We start from the raw sequence: 16,012 nt of genomic DNA, 5'->3' as shown, positions 1-16,012 counted from the left end.
AACACTCTGATCACCCTCTCATTATTAAAGAGAAAAATGCAAAAATAATACATTTTTATTGAGCAATCAGTAGCAAACTGTTACAATTAAGAAGTTTTGGATTTATGAACTCACATGGGGCTGATGACTGCTGCCACACCACGGAGGTGTTCTATGACAAAGGTTCCAAGGAAACCCTGCTGGAGCATGCAGCCAGTTTAGAGGGAATGTGATAAATCCTATTTTTTTAATGTATTGCTCTGCTTTGCAAGGTTTCTTTTCTTTATTATTTTATACCCTTTAGGCCATAAAATAATAAACAAATTAAATAATAATAATTAAAAAACCTTTGCAAAACTATGCAATATACTCTAGACTTACCAAAGGTCTGGCTCCATGCTCTAGCAGCTTTCCTAAGTAGCTTTGACCTCATAGATTGGTGCACTCTGGGGCACCACAGTGGAGCAGGCCAGAAAAATGTTTAAGCACCTACAACGGGGATAAAAGGTTAGGTTTTCTTCCCTTGCTTGCTCAATGCCTCCTTTAGTCTAGTTAATAAAGGGGTTCAAACATACTTGTTATTTTAACTGCACTCTGTACAGGGGGTTGCTTTCTCTTCCTGCTGGGTTCCTAAAACAAAGACTTCCTATTTAACTCTCGAAACACTAAAGCTGATAAAAATTTGAAAATTTAACTTCACTTTCATGTGCCATTAGAAGTATTAATTTGGCTAATGGGGCTGGTGACAGACAACACAATCTTTCCAGAAGAATCCTCTGAAGTAGAGTCTGGGCTGGAAAATGTTGGGAAGTATTTTGGCATACTAAACTACAAAGAGTAAAATGCAAAGTTGCAAAGTTTTAAGTTATAAAGAGCAAGATTCTAATAAGCTCCAGGATGTATTTTTTGCTATTACAGAGCACATCAAATACTCCTCGTTTCTAAAATAGTAATGAAATGGAAATTAAGTTTGTAAGTGGAATTAATGAAGCTATATCTGATGTCAGCTTTCTCTAAATGACAGTTGCAATTCAAGCAGCCTGCAATCTTCCTGGTTTTATAGGGACAGATATCAGTGACAAAGAAGAGATTGACAATGGTTCACAAGATTAAAGAGTTGTTGTCCTAATCACAGTTCCTTCAGCTTTGTCTTATTCCTTCTTTTCTTTGAAAATGGTATAAAATTTTCTACTTTATAGAGGCGTACAGACTGATTCTCCCAGTGGTCTGCTGCCTTGTTCAATTGCCAGTCATAAACAATCTTCTGCAACAGGTCGAACATTATCAGTATTGGGAAGAACCTAAGGGCACCAAATGCATACTTGTTCCAAATATGATTTTGGAATAAACAGACATGTGTGTATCAGGGAGACTCATGGGCACCATAAAATACCTGTTTTTTGGACACGTCAAAATTTATCGCTATTCTGTGCATCTATAATGCACAGAATAGATAAATCTTACATAGAAGTTATTCTTGTATGCCCCATGTTCTACATTACCTGATATAGAAATAAACTCCTTAGCTGAATTTTCTCTACAGTCCTTCCCTGGTCCTACCTTGCTGAACATATCACAGTAGATTTAGCTTAGCCAATGAATTTGACTACCCACCAGAGCAAAGGCTGTACAGTGTTGACACATAACTCTATATAATAAATATGCAGCTAACTTAAAAATATCAATATTTTTTAAAAAATTACAGAGTGATTTAATTAAAATTTCAACATTGCTGAAATGTTTCCTGAGTTTTCTGTTATAGAACTAAGACATTGAAATAACACTTTTTCAAAACAAAAAAAAATAATATTAGGGCAAGCACAACCTAAATAGAGAAATATTGATCAAGAATGAATAGGATAATACTGTTAATCTTTGGCCCATTTCATATTTAATAAAAAATATTTTAAAAGGTAAGGGCAAAAATAGGCCAATAGACTGCTTTTAAATGAACAATACTTGCTGAATACAAATTGCTGCAACAGTTTTTCTCTAATGTTTCCTTCATGTATTTACTAAATCGGTAAAATGTTTATCCAGAGATGCAGCATCTTTATTGCCCCTGGCTTATCTTAATTTCAGTAACTAAAACCAGCACTACTGCTAATACCAAAGGGCTTTCTATAAAGAGAGTACAGATGCTGGATTGCTCTGACTCTAATATGTCTTCATAAAAATGTGCTCCATTAACTTTCCCATAGCTCTTCCCCTTTGCCTCAAACCAGCTATCTTAAAAAAACAAATCAGAAGAATAAGCAGAAAAAAAAAAAAACTCGATGGAACTGCTTTCTGTGTTGAACTGTAACTTCCCTGTAGTATAAAGATTGACAGAATTGTTAAATTTCTAAACTTCCTATTAATAGAAAAGCTGATTCACATTTCACTAGAAATGTTATTTTTTGTTGGTGATGTTTTGTTTTTTTTTTCTGATAGCTTAGCTACTGCCATAGAAGTATCCTTCTGTAACAAAACATACTTCCATCTCTCTGCAAAAATCACATCCATATGTCCCACAACTGAGAAAAGTCCCCAGTATTCACTTGTACTTTCAGATTAAAATAAAAAAGAGGAAACCAAGAAACTGCTTCCTCAAAATAATCGTGGTAGAGTGCTGCCTTCATCAAGTAAAACCTAGCCAGACTCTGCATATACAGCAGTAAAACTGCAGACATTCAATGAAAAGCCACGATGATGCTCTGCACTCATAGTCCTTAAATACCTATGGCCATGTTTTGAGCAACCTGGTCTAGTGGAAGGTGTCCCTGCCCATGGCAGGAGGGTTGGAATTAGACGGTTCTTAGGGTCCCTTCCAATCCAAATCATTCTATGAGTCTACATCCTACTGAAAGCAAGTGTCCTCTCCATACAGCATTCTCCATATAGCTTCTGGCAATACCAATTGCCTGTGTTAGTCCCGGAGTTTCTACCTGTTCCTCCCATCCTGTTTGTTGTGGTGTAGTACAATAGAAGTGATATTTTAAAATGCTGAGGAGAAACCTCACCTGCAGAGGCACCAGAGGACAAACCCAAGTCCACAGTACGGGTCCAGACAGATAGCGACTTCTCTGGAGGGATAAAGCTCACACTGCAGCTTAATAGAACGACAAAAGGCACTAGTGGCTGCATGAGACATCTGAAAGACAACAGCAAAGTAATTAAAATGATCAACTATGTCATTGTGAAGGCTCATTCCCAAACTGCGCCAAGTGTTTAAATCAGTTACAGGATAAGAAAACAAATAAATATTGACTTTGTGCTCAGTGTAAATACACATGTAATTTATATTAAGGAAACACAATTTTCCTTCAAAAGGGCATCCAAATAGCCATGAAAGGGAAGGGGAGACAGAAAGAATGATAAGTTTGAATTGATTTAGAGAGAAAGCTGTGAGTGTTTTAAAGACGTGCTCCAAGCTGTATGCAAAGCTAATGATAATGAGCTAAACTTTCTGGAAGAACAAAGGAATGAATGACTGCAGGATATGAATCTAATTTGAAGTAATTTGTTGATCTTCAGTAACATATTTCAAAGTATGTACTATATATAATAAAGAAAATTGTCAATATACTTCTTAAATTACAGAGGATTTTGTGTGCAAAATGGTACTAAGGACCTAATCATTCAGCCACAGAGATCCCCAATAAACTTTGTAAACATGCTGAAATATCTTTATGTTAAGCAGCTCCTAGCTGATAAACATTTTGTTGTTGTTGTTTATTGTATTTTATTTTATTTTATTTTGTTTTGTTTTATTTTATTTTATTTTATTTTATTTTAAATCTTGGTAAGGAAGCTCTCAGAAGAAAGTAGAAACAAAGAAGAAATGATGAAAAATATGCTTTTTCCATTTTTTTTAAGTCATTTTAATTCTTACTGACAACACGTAAATACAGCTGTATCAGGATATTTCCCACAAACTCACCCATCCTGACTTAGATGTTCTAACTATAGTGGGAACACAATCACTTCTTTTAATCTGTGTCCTCTCTGCTAATAACAAGAAAGATATCTGTATTAGAAAGACAGTCTGAGTAGGATTTAACTCACCTAACCTTTGATCTCTCACATATTGGCCTTATTGCCTTAAATATGATTAAATAAATATGATTGCCTTAAATATGATTATAGTCAGTGGAAGGGAACAAGCACCTGATGTAACATTTATTTGATCCTCAGTAAACAGGATAGAGCTCTATAAGTGATTTTTTTCTCCACTATGAATTCCATAACTGAAGCTGAACATGTTCCAAGTCATACATAAAGACCAGCTCAAAACATGTGTCCACACTAGGAAAGACTTCAGTTTGAAGAGTTTAATCCTTCTCTAGCTGAATCAAGACCATTTTTTTTTCCATATGGGATTACCAAGCTCTGCTGGACAAGAACCAGTGTTATTCTGTGAATTTTGACACTTTACTGGGTTCAAGCTAGTGAAAAAGTTGAGAGTAAATCTAAGTGTAATTTACTACTTCCAAAGTGTCTATGAAACATTCATCAATGTTGCAGAAGCCATGTAAGTTCTTCAGCCATTGTTTTTAATTGATCGCTGCTGCATTTTGACAAGCCTTGTGGCCTCTGATGATCCATTTACACTAATTAATCACTAGTGGTGATCTAGTAGATGGTACTATCTACATTGACCTGCTGAGATAGTGATCTGGAGGCTATGTGACCCAGATACCTGAAGCTAATTAAAAATTCCATTAGTGATTTATCTGGATTTTCCTTTAGCCACATTAAGTAAAGGTTCTTTGCCTCACCCTGGCTTTGACTATCTTTGAAGCTCTCCAAGTACTAACTTTGCATAATTAGTAGTCATTTCTACAAGTCTGATAAGGTGGAATTCAGACCTGATTAAATATGGATGAGCGTGTCTCAATCATTTAAGGCTTCCTGTAGAGGAAATGAAGACTCGTTCAACATTCACCCCATTCAAAAACAGATGTTTCAAATAAGCCAGAGGAATTACACCCTAGAAGTCCCTGCTTCTCTCTGTTGATTATTGTGGAGCCCTCTGACTAGTCCACATCTAGTAGGCATGTGGCTCATCATCTCAAGTTAGATGATACGTATCTCCTAGGAGTGTCTGACTGGTAACCATAAGCCAGCTCAGTCATTCAGCCACTAGTCAACCTTGGGCAGGTCATTTTACCATGTTGTGCTTCAAGTTCTTCATCTGAGAACTGGGTAAATGATGCTTTATTTGTTTATAAAGTGTGCTAATAGCTTCTGAAAATAGATGGATGACGTCAAAGAGGATGAGGAATTCAATATAAGCTGTGAGTGCGATACTTCAGGAAAATTGCTGAAGTCCTTGGACATGCAACAGGTAGGAGCAAGGAAGTAACAGCTAAAAATGAGGGTGATTTTAGCTCTGCCTGTGCATTGCTTAAACTAATATTGGAATAATACGTGTGTTATGAGCTAGAAGAATCACCTTTGAATCACACCGTGGCTAGAGTGTTGGAATATAGGCCAGAATAGAGATTTAAAGAGCTCAACATGCCTAAGTTTATCAAACAAATCTATTACGAAACACTTTGCTGATTACACTAGTATTGTACCAGGTAAGTATACCAGAAACATTAGCAGTTCCCTTAATCACATGAAGAAAAGAATATTGAAAACCAATGGCAAGCAGTTGAGTTACAGGAGCAAACAATAAATGGGCACTGGGACAGGTAGAAGAGGATTAACCGAGTCTCATTTCCTTCATAAAATTGAAAGAATAGATGCTTCTTTGAAAAGAATGCCCCAGGCAGACAAGTTACTAGCCTATCTGTGTGTGTATCAGAGGAGGAGAGGGGCTAAACTCACTGCATTCAGGACACTGGTACAGAATAGTTTATTTAATGTTAATGCAATCAAATAATGACTGCAAGGGAAGTAGCAATTCAATTTCTACTAGCAAAAAATCAATAGAATTTACAAATAAAGAGCAATGCATCACCTGCCAGCTAGGCGTGAGAGCAGGAATGACAACTTTAGCAAGAAGCCCCTACCTTTACCCCCGCTAGCATTCCAGTTGTGGAGACACTGAAGTCTAGGTAAGCAAGTGTTTCAGGGTTAGAAGGTTTGTAGATCTGTGCAGGCCGCTTCTTTGGCAAGTCATCTAGTGAAAACAAAGCAAGAACATGTGAATATTACTCCAGTGACAGATAGACTTCTGAACGCTTGACAAACACAATAACAAATGAAGACAAAGCAGCCCTTAGTCTTAGTATTTACCTGTATCTAGTACTGGAGGCCACGTTCTGACATCCACTGCTGCTGCTGCCTCTCTCGACCGTAACAATTTACATATTAATTGTGTAGTCATTAAGCAGGCAGAGCGGCTCACCTAGGAATTCGACAAACAAATAACACAATGGGATACTGATTAATTCTCCTGTGAAAATGAGCAAGACCATGGTTTGCGTTATGCTAGAACAGGACACAGGTAAATTAGTCTTACGTTTTCTAATCAGGAGGTGAAAAGATCCATGAAAAATTCAGCTCACGAAGCAGACAAAGTCATGTGAGTTTTACAAATTACATGAAAACTGCACTTCGAGTAGAGTGTTGTTATGAAACTAAAGGCACCTCAGCAGCGAGAATGTGACTTTTCCACCACATTGTATTGCTTATCAACCCAGGATGCCAGTACAGAAGACAGTGACCAGAACATTTCTTATGTGACGGCAATATATCCTGGTTTATAAATAATGTTTTAATGTAAACCAAAACCCAGCCTGACACTTACATGAGCAATTTTACTATCTTAAGTCAATTTTATGTTATCCATATATTCCTGATTCTCATGCTTAGTGATAAAGCATTGGGAACTCCTCTGTTATTGTCAAAAGTAACTCTGGACCAAAAGTTGTACAAGTGACACTAAGAAATGAAATGGTGAATATACTGCAACTGCCATCTGTGCTGATGATGCATGCTCATGATATTCTCCTTAGATTTGCTATTTCTTAAAAATATGTAAGTAGCAACTACAATAATATTTTTACTGATTATAAAAGCTTACATATTTAAGAAAATATCCAAACAAACATAAATATGGACACTGTTGATCATTGAAGATAGTACAGAGAAAAAACTGAAAAGGCAGCACCATTTTTATTTTCCCTGAAGTCTAAGAACCTGTTTACAGAAATATTGCTAAGAATATTTTTTTGTTCTTCCAGGAATTTGAGACATTTGATTGCACATCAACTTCCCAATTTTTAACAACCTAAGGAAATCAGTAGCCATATATACATTAAATTTTACCGCTTCAATCACAGAATCACAGAGTGGTTGAGGTTCAGGAAACCAACCAGATCTGGTTTGCCCAACAGACATCAGAGTAAAACCAGTATAACACATTTTACACCATTTCTATAATTTTAACAACCGATGCTTAAAAACAGTGATTGGCAAAATATTAGATAATGAGAATCCTGAAGACAACAAGCCAATTTCTCATACCTCTGCTGACATTTTGCAGCATCTGATGCCGTGAGGAAAGCAACAAATTATAACTATCTCTAGTACTTATTGCTTGAAATTATCAATAAAATCACATTTGCTTCATCTTCTGTTATTTCAGAGACTCAGAATTCCATTCAATAGATTAGGAACTGTCAGATATAAAAGGTTATCTTTTTACAACAATTTTATTTCCCTCAGCAGAACGAAGTTATTTATGAGCAACAAGGCTATGTATTATCAGATAAAGCCAAAATGCCAAACTAAAGCTTTAAATGAAAAATTCAAAATAACACTGCTCTGGATGAAAATAAAACCATCAACCAATATCTTCACAACAGAACTTTGAAACTGATTCAAACTGCACAACAATTAGGTGAGCACAAAGCTCAGCTTTCCATTGGGATTTTTCGCAACGTTGAGTGTAGTGTTGCCAGGTGGGGAATCCCACAACTCCTAGCTAAATATGAGAAAGCACTTCAGATACATTTCCTGGATGGTGTAGCACAACTGCAGTAAAATGTGACAGCAGAAGTCAGAAGGCTGCATGCTGTCAATGAGTGATGACTGCAACACACTGACGTCATGAATCTTTACAAAGAATACAACACTTTAATCTACAACACCATTCATTTAAGTTACTGTTCCTAAAGACCATGTGAGTCCACTGCCCATTTCATCTGCTTGTGCACTTTGAGAGGTTTTGTCTGCTCACCTCCACGATCATCTTCACTGTAGGTAACGTCGTTGCTATGTTCTGGGGATGTGGAGGTCGAACTGTTATTGGCACACAGCCTGCATACAGGCAACCATAAAATGCAGCAATCAGGTCTATTCCTGCATGAAGAACAACACAAAAATACTCCCCTGAAAATCACATCTTTTAATCACAGACACCTGTGTCAGCATAAATATTATTTGGGACTCAACTCAGAAGGTTAAATCAGGAACTAAGTCCTGTAACAGACATCTTTTTCAGACCCTTGTCAGGATTTGTTCAGCTTCACTGATTCCTTTCAAAGATGACACAAAGCTGCAGCCAGATAGCATCATTTAGGTAAACACCACTTTTATGATCAGGAAGTAACTGGTAAAAAGACTGATTTGTACAGATGAATTATCTTCCTAATGAGAGTTTCAAGAAGTGGGATGTCCCAGCAAAAGGATGAGGGGGCACCATGCCTGTTTCTGTCAGCTGTATAAGGAACATTGGGGGTTTCAATAGACACTTTCTTTCTCATGTGTCATTTTTAACTTCACTTATGCAGTTTGAATTCTCTACCTGAAATTTCACAATAAAAAATGGAGCCACGATTTTGAATCCCTGTTCCTACCATAAAACTAAGTGTTGCTCTGTATAAATATTGACTGCAGGTGACAGATTGTGGACACTTCAGCCCATGTAAGGAGGCTGAACTGACAGCTGCACAAAGACCCTGTGACTTTGGCTGTTTGATGGTTCCTTTGTTCTGTACACAGGCTGTGCCAAGATAACAATGGGGACTATTTTACTCTTCCAGTGGAAAAGAATCTGGAGAACAGGTACAGTATTGTTCCTTCAGTAAAATGATTTATGCTTGGAAAGTGAAATACAAGAAATAAAAACTTATGTTTAAAATACTTGCCCTCTTCTGTGGGAAAGGTTTTCCCGTATTAACCACTGTGAAATTACACTTATAAATTATCAAGATTTAACCAGTACCTTGCAGTCCCTACATCCTAAATATCATAATGCAGACTTTAAATCAGACTGCTTATTTCACAAAGACACACAAAATGCTTAAGATAAAACAGCAGCACTAGATCAGAAATAATTTTAAGCAAATGTAAAATATGGTACTGGTTAACATAAGCTTAAAAGCCCTTATGTCAAAGGACGAAAATCCAAGCCACATAGTGAGGTAGGTTAATGATACAAAGAAATACTGACTATAATAAATCAGTATTTTTTAATTATCTGCTATTTATTAATCATACTTCTACTCTAGAAATGGATTACTTTCCTGGTATTGCTGCTTTCCCCTCACGAAATGCAGCATTTCCAAGAGAGAATTCAACAGGTGAATCTAAGAAGAACACTCAGCAGATGGAATATTTCAGCAGAACCATGTGCTCATAAAATAGTATGTCTCCAGCAAATTAAAAGAAAAGCAGTAAATTAGTGTTTAAATTTGACTGATTATAAGAGAGGTTTTAAAACCATAGGTTAATCTTAATTTGAACCCAGAAAAATAGTATGTATACTCACACACATGCATAAGAAGAAAATCTTTTGAATACGTTTGACTAAGTTCAAAGAAATGACTATATGGCAAATATTTTGTGTGTTGCCAATTAACGAGCTTTACAGGCTGGTAACAATACCAGTGGAGCACCATTCTATAGGCTCATGATTAAAGTTTGGGAGTACCAAGGTACCAAACATAGTGGTTCTTTACCTGGTGGGTAAACCAAAGCCACATGGTCTCCGTCTTGCAAATGCCCCCTTTCCATCAACATGACAGCTATCTTCTCAGCTCGCTTATGTAGCTGGACACACGTTAGCGAGTTGGCTATTGTTCCCTGTGCAGGAAGAAAGATAAATGTCACAGAGGATAATGCAGAGTGCTGAACTCTATATTCTCCTGCAGCTTGGAAGTTACTGGATGAGGTGCTGCGGTTTTCCAAAGCCACAATATGTCACATCAACTTAAGTAAGGAAAACTTCAGCCTTGTGCCAAACTGTGGTTGGAAGGAAAAAAGAGGTTTGTCAAGGAGGGGAACATTCTCCATCCCTCCTTCTTCTTCTGCCCTCAGCAGTGCTTTCTTTTTAACTAAGAGAGTCACAGAAGCATGCTAAAGACATGCACATGTAACCTGTACTCCTCTTGCTACACACAGGGCATTCCTGCCTTTAGGGTCTCCTGCAGCAATCTGGAGAATCTGTGGAGAGCAATCCTGACAATTGCACTTCATTGTCTGCATGCTGGAGTGAAGCCAAATGGCACAGTGGAAATACTTTCAAAGGCAAGAGACAAAAGACGCCAGAGAAAACAATACTTTGTGACAGGCAAAAAGAATTAGTCTGTAACGAAAGCGAAGCACATGCATATAAATGAAACAGAAAAGAAAGGCATTTGTTGGATTTGAGTAACTGGTCAGCATGGAAAAAAAAGGGAAGTGACAATATGCTACTACAGAATCTGGCTTTTTGAAGCAATTCAAGTAACACTAACTCAAAATTATCAGACATAGTGTTTTAAATTGGATGAGTGTTATGGTTCTTGCATTCCCTAAAAATACGTACTTCTGTATATATGCACATGCACAAATACACATACAGAGAAATATGTATATATGGCGTTATCACAGGGCTGACAGTCAGAAGAGATACACCTGCTACACAGCTGTGATACACCTGGCACCTAGCACAAGCACTAAGCTCATTTAAAAATAGAGAAGCTGAAGAAACTGAGAGAAAAAAAAGAAGAAAAAAAAAAAGTAATATATACTTTTAAAAAGATCAATGCATCAAAAATGTAATGCAATACAATATCATGTAAAATGCTGTATCACTGTTCTTATTAAGAGATAAAGTAATAGGGTCTTCTGTTTTACAGGAGACCACTACATATTCTTTAAACTTTATTTTAACAAGACAAGAAATAATAAGCGTTTGGATTGATTGCTGATTTCCATTCATTATCACTGTCCTTCACACCACTAGAGTATTGGTTGATCACAAGCTTAAGAGAGCAGAGAACAGTCTGATAAATGTCTAGCACTGGAAGCAGGGACATAGGGTGTTATCATGTATGTATCACTTGGCATTTACAAACTTTATACCTCAAACACTGTCAAGAAAGAGCAGAAGCTAACTGGAAAAAAAAAAAAAGGGCAAAGTCAGGGCTTTGCATTCCTCTTCACAGTGTTCAGCAACCACACTCAGTGAAATTTTCTTCAGGCAATTTTAGTTTGTCTTCAGAATTATTCTACCAAGAAAACTTTCTCTAAGGACGTGTGCAGCTATAGGGGTTCTGGGCTACAGATGGCTTCCATCTAAACATGGCCAAAGTGACCTGAGGTCTGGGTGCCTGGTCATGGCAGATGTACCAGTAGGAATGGGTTTGAACTCACTTCCTTCTTTCAAGAAATTGCCTGTCTGCATACTCGCGGGGAGAAGGACCCTTCATTTCCCCACATACACCAGAATCACAGGTCCCACTGACACAGAAAGGAAAGTGCTGCAAATCATGCATATTTGTGCACAGCACATGTAGGACCTCTGGAACTTGCTGTGGGTGAACCAGCAGAAAGAGTGTTTATATGAAGTGCAGAGAAGAATTGTGATGTTGGACAAGAATCATTGGCAAGCAAAGGGAAGCATTCCATTTTGGTATCATACACGAACTGTCCCACAACGGGAAGGTGTTGCAATCCTTCATGAAACACACTAAAAGCAAGGCACTGTGCTAATTTAGAAATCTTCCAAATTCTCAAAAGGCACAAAACCACTAATCTCGCCATGTATCTATTAGACATCAACCACAAGATGTCTGGATGTTTTAGAATAAAGCATACAGACAATATGCAAGGAAGACAAGAAGGGAAAAGTTACAAACCAGCACTAAAATTCAAGATGGGTAATAAAATTTGCTTAGGCTAAAACCCACCAAACATCACAGCTTTCCATTAGACATTAAGTATCTTCATAAAACCACAAAATTCTCAAACAAATTTCATACAACGCCATACTCCACGCTGAGAATATTAAAGGAGCAGAGAAATTAAATTTCAAAATTCAACTATTTTTCACTTCTAAGGAATGACAAATGATTTTGTTAATCCCCACTCTCCATATTGTGTCCTTCCCTCCCACTGGTTGAACCCTTCTGTCAGCATGGGAAGTCTGGCTTTATTTAAAGTTCAAAAGCAACACAATCTATGTAGAGGAGATGGGACAGGACATGCCACTGTCTCTTTCTCATAGCATCCTTGCTACAGGTCAGGACAATGAACTCATTTAATTGTTTAATATTGCATACATGTACAGCATTGCCTCTCAGATTTTCTACTTTGCCACAGACAACTAAATAACTACATCACTGTTGTCTCTAATGCAGCAAAAGTTCATACAATGCTGGCTGATAATCTGAATGAAAACAAATTGGTTTCATGACTCATTGGTAGCCTCAAACTGAACTTTGGTACCAGCACTGTAATATGCTAGGGAAGCATATCCTGTAAATACATTAACTGGTCATTCAGCAAATGTTCACAAATTACTGGAGGTTTACGATCCCATCTGAGTTGTTTAGGTGGCACAAAGACTGAGAACAAACGCCAGCTATTCCAGGTGGCACAGGTGAATATTCTGAGCCCTTTCCTTTCCTTGAGAACCTCACATACTAGATGTGTTTCCCAGTTTTGACAGACATATCTAGATGTGCCAAGGGGACTGGTTTGAAATCAGGCTTTTTTGCTTTGCAGTGGTCTTGGGAATTACTGGCTTGTCATCTACAGTTGTCTAGGCAGCCTGTAATCATCCACTCTTAGTAAACTCAAGTTCTGTACCATGTGTCATGCAGTAAATTGTTTTTGTTGGGCAATGAAATATTGTGCCAAGCTGGCACTTCATGTAAGCTATGCAGAGAGATGCCTTAGTGATCCTTTGCAGATCTAGCTAGATTTTGGACATACCTCTTCTTCTTTTTAATTCCTTTCCCCATTCTTGCACCTCCTATCAGATGGGCCAGTCTCGAACCTCACAGTCATTGCTGTATTTACAAAAGTGCTTTCATTTTGTCAAGCCTATGTTTTTCAAATTAGAAATTGAGACTGTGAGCAGTACTAAATACCACTCTCTAGTAGCAGAACAAACAGTATTGAAACAGATTTGCAGTGTCAGCTCATCCACAACATGTATGTCGTAGAAAAAGAAATGAGAAATGTAAAAGGTGGGGTGCCTGATACAAAAGCAATTTTTTTTTGGCAACTGGAAATGATTATTCACTTTTCCTCTCCGCCCCAGTGAACATTAAATACAGCAGCTGAGTATTAATGGGAAAAGAAGGACAAAGAGTTGTGTTCAGCCACAGTGCGAGCAGGTGCAGATGAAATATCAGCGTGTCATTTTCCATACTGCAACTTGCCAGCGTACCAGTCTGCTCTGCTTACCCTGCAGTTAAGTAGAGTGTAAAGCACGTGGTCAGGAGTGGTCTGAGCTCGCCATTGTAAAACTTCTGAGAGGAAGAGGAACTGAAATAAAGCAGAGTGATAGTCAAGGCACTAAATAACTTCTCAGCTTTAAAAAACACCAAACAAATTCTGCTAGTTTCGGTATGTCTTCTTTAGTTGTATTCTATATTTTACATCAGTAACTATGAAACACTAAACATAAATTAATTCTCTTGTCATCATACATTTTTACAATGAGGTGCTCTTGTGTAGTAACAGACGCCTCTCTGGAAGTCAAGGCACTACTGGAGTGATAATGCATTACTACATTACTACTTTCAGAACAATAAAAAAGTTCTTACTAATCTCTCTGAATTTAAGCACAATTTTTATTTTTTAGCTTCCTCTATTTTTAATACTATGAATATAGATATAGATAGATTGAGTATAGAAATTATTCATTTAATTACTCGCATAAGCCTCCAAAGAAGCTGAACTGAAACATAGTTTTAGAGGTCTAAAATAAAATAAAAAATAAGGTCAGGACCATATAGGCAAACAAAATTCCCTGGACTCTTCTTGACCTACTAAAAAAGATATAAAGATATAATAGAGAGTAATTTCTGATAAAAACCTCATTAACACATTCTACCATGTTTTTTCTATCATCCTATACATCTTTGTAAAATAATCCACACACATAAAATGCAGAGATTCCCTCATGTCTATTTCACATTTCTCTGTGAAAAGGGTCCTGAAATAGGTTTGTTTGAATTAAAATGCAATCAACAAATTCTGAAATAACAATATGATCCATGTGCTGCTAAGTCTCCTGATACTAGCTAGCTAAATGTAAGCCATATTAGAAAAGTTTAACTCACCTTTCTGGCTTGATCATTATCTTCTATTTGCCCCAAATCTCGACCACTGGCCTGTGCAATTCTTTTTCCAGAGACCAAGTTCCCCACCATCACAGAGGCAGGGCCAATTTCTAGAATAAATCAGAAATGTGTTAAATGCAATAAAGAATTCTTTGCTTGTGGATGAAAATTATTTGCATTTCCTTTTGAATCACAAATTTCCTCATTGCTATCATTTGCTACAACACAAAACCTTGAGCACATCTCTGTTGACACAAACTTTGGTTGATGGACCAGAAGTAGCTGAAAGATACATAGGGCTGTATTCATCTCACTGGTATTCTTCATAAAATGCAGCAGAACTGCTAAAGACCCACCTTAAAACTAGTTTGGTTTTCCCCTCAGATATGTATGAAAAATCCAGAACCTCCCTCCTCAGGTAAAAAAAAAAAATCTTGGTTTGAATTTATTCATAATCAGTTTTTAACCATTTGCTTTTCTTCCAACACTGTCATTTAGTGTCAGTGGTCTTCTACCTCTCTACTTCTATTTTACAAACTCAGCCTCCAAATAAGCCAAGATTTTCTCTTTCTGCTTGAGTCTCAGTCCATGCACTTTAAACATGACTGACCGGGAGTCTGCAAGGAGCTTCGATTTGTGCCTTTTAGAGCAATAAAAAATTCTTCATCTTTACTATTGAGCAAGCATTTTAGAGCATTTTTCCTTGTGAAGAGACTCCTTCTGGATTCCACCAGAACAGACCATGTCCTTAAAACACCTATAATATTTAACATGAACAGCTGATGGAGCTGATTCTCACCTGCATTAATGCTTACTTGATTTTACTCTGCACAGTGCCATGAACACACAGCGTTAAGTCACTGACCTTTTGCACTCACTCATCTTACCTGGTTGTTTTTGCCTTGGTTTAGGCAGGTTCGTTACACATGTGTGGGGACACATCAGCACATTACAAGGATGCAGCGATCCTTCCAAGAAAAGCTGTTTGGTTTCTGACAGGTGTATTCCTCCCAGTGGTGTCTTGGGAAGCGTGTTTGCTGGTACCAGTGCTAAGCAGTAGACTCCCACTTGATGAATACTGTCAATAGCCTAAAAAAAGCAGGAAGTCGATTCTAATGAAAGGCTAATTTTTCATCGTCATAATAAACACCTTATTCTGAATTGCTGCATAAAACAACCCTAATAATTAACTGGCAGTAGAAAGACACTTTAGCAATGCCTGCGATAAGAAAGTTCTTTTCATTGAGAACAGGTGGATAGAAATTTAACATTGATGTTGTTACACTCATCCCAGAAGATTAAAAAAAAAAGGCAAACAAAAACCTTGTGATAAATACACAGAAATCTATTAACAAATGCTAAACAGGCATTCTTTAGGTACATGATAGTGGTAAGTATCATGGACATTTATTACTAAGATGGTCTGGGAGCTCACGTGAAACTGATCTTTAACCTGCACACGTCTCTGAATTAAAGTTCAAAGGATTCCTATCAACTTATCATCCAGTCCACCTTGCAGGGCAAAGAAAAATTTC

The 16,012-nt window shown here is 37.3% G+C and overlaps 1 protein-coding gene across 8 annotated transcripts in view; it reads right to left on the bottom strand.

Moving 5' to 3' along the window:
• The window catches only part of DIP2C (disco interacting protein 2 homolog C), a 311,738-nt gene that overhangs the window by 47,478 nt on the left and 248,248 nt on the right, over positions 1-16,012 (bottom strand). For all 8 annotated transcript variants that reach the window (XM_027450454.3, XM_027450457.3, XM_027450456.3 and 5 more), the window contains 8 exons: positions 15,365-15,566; positions 14,478-14,587; positions 13,597-13,677; positions 9,879-10,002; positions 8,156-8,277; positions 6,208-6,319; positions 5,982-6,091; positions 2,982-3,112 (listed from right to left, as the gene is read on the bottom strand). In XM_027450454.3, coding sequence (XP_027306255.3) covers positions 2,982-3,112; positions 5,982-6,091; positions 6,208-6,319; positions 8,156-8,277; positions 9,879-10,002; positions 13,597-13,677; positions 14,478-14,587; positions 15,365-15,566 — 992 coding nt within the window. The remainder of the gene's footprint in view (positions 1-2,981; positions 3,113-5,981; positions 6,092-6,207; positions 6,320-8,155; positions 8,278-9,878; positions 10,003-13,596; positions 13,678-14,477; positions 14,588-15,364; positions 15,567-16,012) is intronic.

The sequence above is a fragment of the Anas platyrhynchos genome, chromosome 2 (genome assembly GCF_047663525.1).
Source record: "Anas platyrhynchos isolate ZD024472 breed Pekin duck chromosome 2, IASCAAS_PekinDuck_T2T, whole genome shotgun sequence".
Taxonomy (NCBI): Eukaryota; Metazoa; Chordata; class Aves; order Anseriformes; family Anatidae; genus Anas; species Anas platyrhynchos.
The sequence above is the reverse complement of the archived record's forward strand: the minus strand, read 5'-3'. Positions and strand labels throughout refer to the sequence as shown.